Source organism: Carlito syrichta, unplaced genomic scaffold (genome assembly GCF_000164805.1).
Source record: "Carlito syrichta isolate Samal-C Ts95f unplaced genomic scaffold, Tarsius_syrichta-2.0.1 Scaffold303604, whole genome shotgun sequence".
Lineage (NCBI taxonomy): Eukaryota > Metazoa > Chordata > Mammalia > Primates > Tarsiidae > Carlito > Carlito syrichta.
Window position 1 is genome coordinate 758,453 of NW_007247700.1, and position 6,429 is coordinate 764,881.

Sequence of the window (6,429 nt, forward strand, 5' to 3'; positions counted from 1 at the left end):
CCACCCCCCGGAGCCTCCCCGCAGCCGGCCGCGCAGGATGGGCGCCCTCGGGCCCACGCTGCCGCTGCCGCTGCCGCCGCCGCCGCTGCTGCTGCTAATGTTGGGTAAGCCCGGCCCCCGTCCCGGTTCTCGGCCCCGCCTGGCAGGTGCCTGCCACCCGGCACCCAGGCTGGCCCGCCTCTCCGGCTCCTCGCATCCCATTTCTCCGTCAGGGGTGTCTCCTGCTTCCCCGGGCGCGGAGTCCAGCTACCCTTTGTGGCGCCCGCCGAGCCAGTCATGGAGCGAGTGAGGGTTCCCCCACTTTAGGCCAGAGACGAGGACACAGTGAGGACCCCCCCCCACAGTGATGCTCCAGGCACTGCCAGGCTTGGGGGCAGGCTCCACTTCTCAGCCGACATGCCCATGTCCTGGGGCCGCTGCCCCGTCTCAGCTGCAGGCCTGGCCTTGGGTGCTCTCTGCCTGCGTGGGCAGTGCCTGCCCGGCTCTGTAATTGCCCCAGAGTTGGCTGGAGGCCCAGGGGCCAGTTCCGCCCAGTCTTTGAAGTACATCTTCCCTGATTGCTCTCCACACACTTTATCAGCTGAGGCTGGGGGCAGTTCCCTCTCTCACCCCCATCTCCACCCTTGGCTGGGTCCCTCTTTGCCCTTCTACCCCTTTTCCACATGGCACTTGGTGCTGCAGCCTCCCACCAATTTTCACACCCCCTTAGTTCCAGCTTCCTTGTCTCAGGAGAAACCAGGTTTCATGAGAATTGGTCCTGGGATCTCCAAGTACCCTGTGTCTGTGGTGGTGGATGTTTATGGTCGAGTGTTTTGGGCCCACCTTGCATGGATGCCGGTGGTGGTGACAGTGGAATTGTTTTTGGCCTGAACTGGAAGGCTCCCTGTAAGAGGTGGCCTGGGGAAGAGTGTTGCATGGAGACAGTGAAGCTGCCTGTACGTCTGCTGAGAAGACTGAAGCCGTTGAAGTGAGATGCAGTGCTGGGGTGGGGGTGGGGTGGTGGTGACTTCAGAGCCGCTGTCATCAAGCCCCGGCCGCTTGTTTCCAGACCAGAGCTCCACAGTGGCACCAAGCAGCGTCCTCCCCTGCCGCAGCTCCCTGGGCCCTGTGGGACTATGATGGGTCCTCTCTTGGGGCCTTGGGTGGGAGGAAGGAGGGTGTGCAGAGGAAGGAGCTATGGGGCCTGGTTGCCTAGCACTGGGCACCGTTTCCCCCGTGGGCAGCACAGAGCAGGGAGGAGCCCAGGGAGGTGGGGAGGCTGAAGAGGAGCTGGCTGAGGTCTGAGCACCCCCTGCCCAAGGCGCTTTCATTCGCTGAGGTCTGAGCACCCTCTGCCCAAAGTGCTTTCGTTCATCTCACAGATGGGGAAAGTGAAGTAACTTGCCCCAGGGAGCATAGGGAGCGAGTGTTGGGCCGGGATTTGAACCCATTTGGTGAGTGTTGGTCTAGGATTTGAACCCATTTAGTGAGTATTGGGCCAAGATTTGAACCCCTTTAGTGAGTGTTGGGCTAGGATTTGAACCCCTTTAGTGAGTGTTGGGCTAGGATTTGAACCCATTTAGTGAATGTTGGCCTAGGATTTGAACCTATTTCGTGAGTGCTGGGCCAGGATTTGAACCCATTTAGTGAGTGTTGGGCTAGGATTTGAATCCATTTAGTGAGTGTTGGTATAGGATTTGAATCCATTTAGTGAGCGTTGGGCTAGGATTTGAATCCATTTAGTGAATGTTGGCCTAGGATTTGAACCCATTTAGTGAGTGTTGGGCTAGGATTTGAATCCATTTAGTGAGTGTTGGGCTAGGATTTGAACCCATATAGTAAATGTCGGGCCAGGATTTGAACCCATTTAGTGAATGTTGGCCTAGTATTTGAACCCATTTAGTAGTGAGTGATGGGCCAGGATTTGAATCCACTGAGTGCTAGATCTAGTATTTGAACCCATTTAGCACATGATGGGCCAGAATTTGAACCCATTGAATGTTGGGCTAGGATTTGAACCCATTTACTGAATGTTGCGTCACGATTTGAACCCATGTAGTGAGTGTTGGACCAGGATTTGAACCCATTTAGCGCGTGATGGGTCAGAATTTGAACCCATTTAGTGAGTGTTTGGGCTAGGATTTGGCCTCATTTAGCGAGTAGTGGGCCAGGATTTGAACCCATTTAGCGACTGTTTGGGCTAGGATTTGACCCCATTTAGTGAGTGTTTGGGCCAGGATTTGAACCCATTGAGTGAGTGTTGGAGCTAGCATTTGATCCCAGATCTGACTTCAAAGGAGGCCCCTTTGCTCTCTCTGCTCTCACTGTGGCTAACACAGAGGAGGGCCCTGGCTGGGGAGAGAAAGCTCTGTGGCAGCTGATTTCCTAAGGCTGTGGGGGTGACTTTCCCATGGGGATCTCCAAGCATCAGCAGTTGTGGAGCCAGGAAGGTAGGAGGGGGCCCGTTGGAGCAGTCTGCCTGGGGCAGCCACAGGTGTCAGCTTGCCCATCTCCACCATCACCCTGATTATGAAATGGGCCTCAGGCAGGGCCCTCCTGAGTCATATACTCACTCACCAGTCAGAGCTGGAAGCTCTGGAAACTGAGGCATAGGAGAAGAAGGGTCTTTGTCCCAGTGATGCCGGGTGGAATGCAGTGTGTTGCTCTGTGCGCTCTTTTGACTTGGCCACAGAAAAGTTCGGAGTGACTCCCGAGTATAGTTTAAGATGTAATTTATTAGAAAGATAAAGGCATGCTCAAAGGGCATGGATGCCTTAAGAAAAATGACACATGCTTGCCTTTGACAAGAAGCTTTATATACTTTTACAGACTTTCACTAAGAGGGGTGGGTTGCGGGTGTGTCTGGTCATGAGTTTTGCTTACCATCTCTCAACCTTCTAAGGTCACAAGGACCTTCTACATAATCCCAACTAGATTTGGGCTTTTCTTAGAACATCATGTCTGTGTTTTGGATAACTCCCTGTTGTTTCTGTGATTTATTGCACTGGTAGATCCACATTCCTGCCCGCAAGGTGGTCAGATCTGGTGTGTCTGGTCAGTAGGGTGAAGGTCCTGAACCGATGGGAAAGACGCCTGAATGCTTACCCTATTTTAATTTAGACCTGCTTACAGGAAACTTATCTGTCTAACCTGCACTGAATAACCTGCCTCACCAGGACATGCAAGTGGGGATGGGATGATGCTGGCACCCAACCTCATGACTCTCAGCCTGTCCCCTGATCCACAGACCATGAGTTCTCCCCGTGACTCAGCCAGAGGAAGAAGAAAGGGGCTAAGAGCTCAGTTGGGCTGGGGAAGTTCAGAGGAGCCATCCTAGGGGAGCCAGAGGGCAGAGCTTGACCACAGACTCCTGGGTGTTTTCCTCCAGCCACTGCAGAATGGCCATGGGTATTCCCCTGGGAGGCCTGGAAGTAGCACTCTGGTTGGTGAGGTCAGTACCTTCAGGCCTGGCTTTGGAGTTTCCCCCACTTTCTCCCTGGTTTTGTCCTTCTGCAGACAAATATGTAGACATCATCCAGGAACAGCAGGAGCTTGGCCAAGGCATTCTACTTCTTCCTTACCTTTCTCAGCTGTAAAGTAGGGGGAGAGCACTGCCCCAGCCCTCCTTACATTCTAGGGTTCTGGGTGTTAGGTCACAGTCCCAGCGGGGCCTCCAAAATGTTAGGTCAGACCCACTCGGGGGGTGTCTGGTCTGTGATCCTGTGCCGTGCAAAAGATGCAGACAACTGCACAGAAGTTAGACTGGACAATATAGTTTATTTAGAAAGGTAGGGGAGGGGGCCAAAGCTAGGAAACACGGTGCCCATAGCTCAAAGAGCCATGTGGCCACACCACAGTTTACCAAAGCAATGGCTAATGGCTGCTTATGGCCAAATGCTTTTAAATCTTCCCTTTGGTGTGGGGCAGGTTGTTAAGGTGACTGGGTGATGGTCTTTTTCTCATCACGACGGGCAGGTAAGCACAGGTACCAATGCTAATGAAGGAGGGCAGGCAGATGGGTGGGTTAGTCACTTGACTGCTGCCATGTTGATAGGGTCTGTGTCAGGGGGGGTCTGATTAGGTTAACTTTTTAATTTTTTTAATTTTTAAAATTTTTTTGAGTTGGAGTCTCACTCTGTCGCCCAGACTGGAGTGCAGTGGCCGCTCTTGGCCACCGCAGCCACGACCTGCTGGGCTCTGGCAATCCTTCCGCCTCAGCTTTCCAAGTAGCCGGAATTACAGGCATGCGCTACCACGCCCGGCTGATTTTTTGATTTATTGTAGAGATGAGGTCTCGCTGCCCAGGCGGGTCTCGAACCCGCGGGCTCAGGCAATCCACTCACCTCAGCCTCCCAAAGGCGCGGATTACAGGCTGAGCCACCGAGCCCGGTTTAGGTTAACTTGTTTTACAAAACAAGCTGCGTAGGGGATTGTAAAACAATTATCAATAGCTACCTCTGAGAAACTGGTTCTGTCCTTGGCTAGTGATTAGAAGGTAAATGTAAGTGAACTGCTAGAAAAGCATGACAAAGCTAAGTGATGTTGAAATGGCTGCTCATTGGCTATATTGACTCCAACTTATATTCTTTCATGGGCCTTACCTGGTGGGAACGACGGAAGGCTGGAAGGAGAGAAGGGAGAAGCTGGGCCCTCTAAGGCTATATCTGCTGGGATGGGGCTGGCCACAGGGGTAAAGAAGAGAGATTTGACCTCTGAGAGAGAGACAGGAAGGGCAGCTGGGAGCCTGGTGTGTCCCTACAGAAAGGCAGCCATATGTAAATGAATGATGTCATATGCAAATGAAGGCCTTTGTGAGAGAGGGGCAGGGGCGTTGTGCCTCTGCTGGGCTAGCCCAGAAGGTTGGCCGGCACTGGGGGAGGGGATCTTCTGCTCCCAGATGTCAAGGCAGAGCCTGGATCATGCCCCAGAAGTCCCAGCTGCCTTGGCAGCCCTGTGGGGGTAGGAGAAGCAGTGAGCTCATGGCACAGCTGGAGCGGGGAGGCATTGTGTCGTGGAGGGAACTGACTGGGTCGGTGCCCTGTCCTGCTCAGGCCACTGGCTCCATTGTCTGGCCCAGGTGATGCAGCTGAGCCAACCAGACCCTCTTAGCAAGATTTTGTCAGGCCCTCTCAAGCAAAGGAGGGGAACATCGTAGTCTCAGAATCCCTTAGCCAGAAGGCTCCCCTGACCAGGCCCTGAGGAAGGATTGGCAGCCATGGAGTGGGCGAACCAAGAACTGGCTAGTTGGGAAGCCGAGGTACTGTACTGTGCTTTGCTGGAAGCGGGCTGCATCTGGGTCTGAGGTGGGCCCATACACCTCCCAGAGAACCAGGTGTTTTATGTCCTGGTATCCCTTCCCTGCTCTCAGAACGTGGTCTGAGCTGTGCACCAGCTCCACCAGGTTTCCTTTCCTTTCACAGAGTTAAGAATGGAGCTTGTGGGGGCAGGGCCTTGGCGTGGGGCTCTCCGCATTTCCAATTCCTCTGCCTTTTCCCACAGGAGTTGGGTGCTGGGCCCGGGAGGTGCTGGTCCCCGAGGGGCCCCTGTACCGAGTGGCTGGCACGACTGTCTCCATCCCATGCAACGTGAGCAGCTACGAGGGCCCTGCCCAGCAAGACTTTGAGTGGTTCCTGTACAGGCCCGAGGCCCCGGAGGCTGCACTGGGCATCGTCAGTACCAGGGATGCCCGGTTCTCCTACGCTGTCTTCGGGCCCCGAGTGTCAGCAGGTGAAGTGCAGGTGCAGCGCCTGCAGGGTGACGCTGTGGTGCTCAAGATTGCCCGCCTGCAGGCCCAGGACGCTGGGGTTTATGAGTGTTTCACCCCCTCCACGGACACCCGCTACCTGGGCAGCTACAGTGGCAAGGTGGAGCTGAGAGGTACGGGCCTTGGGTGGGGTTGGGGCCACGCCCCCCTTGAATCAGAAGGTCAGGACCAAGGGGGACCTAACTAACCCTCAGGTTCTGCAGCTGAGGAACTTGGGGCCTGAAGAGCTTGAGTGACTTACACAAAGTCACCTGACAAGTCAGTGGCTGGTGTGGGACTCAAACCCAAATCCCTTCATTGCAGTCCGGTGCTCTTCTTTTTTTCTTTTTTTTTTTTCTTTTTTGAGTCAGAGGTCTCACTGTCACCCAGGTTGGAGTGCAGTGACGCAATCACAGCTCACCGCAGCCCTCGACTTCCTGGGCTCAAGCAATCCTTCCCCTTAGCCTCTCAAGTAGCTGAGACTACAAGTGTGTGCCACCATGCCTGGCTAATTTTTTGTAGAGACAAGATCTTGCTATGTTGCCCAGGCTGGTCTCAAACTCTTGGACTCAAGCAATCCTCCTGTCTCAGCCTCCCAAAGTGCTGGAATTATAGGCATGAGCCGCCACACCTGGCCCTGTGCTCATCTTATAATATCAAGCGACCTCCTGGGAGAAGAGGAAGTGTCTTTTTTTTTTTTTTTTTTT

The 6,429-nt window shown here is 54.2% G+C and overlaps 1 protein-coding gene across 3 annotated transcripts in view; it reads left to right on the forward strand.

The window, feature by feature from the left end:
• The first annotated feature begins 6 nt into the window (after positions 1–6).
• IGSF8 (immunoglobulin superfamily member 8) overlaps positions 7–6,429 on the forward strand; it is a 9,735-nt gene continuing 3,312 nt past the window's right edge. For all 3 annotated transcript variants that reach the window (XM_021712688.1, XM_021712687.1, XM_021712686.1), the window contains exons 1-2: positions 7–104; positions 5,479–5,856. In XM_021712688.1, the coding sequence (XP_021568363.1) occupies positions 38–104; positions 5,479–5,856 (445 nt within the window). In that variant the 5' untranslated portion in view covers positions 7–37. The remainder of the gene's footprint in view (positions 105–5,478; positions 5,857–6,429) is intronic.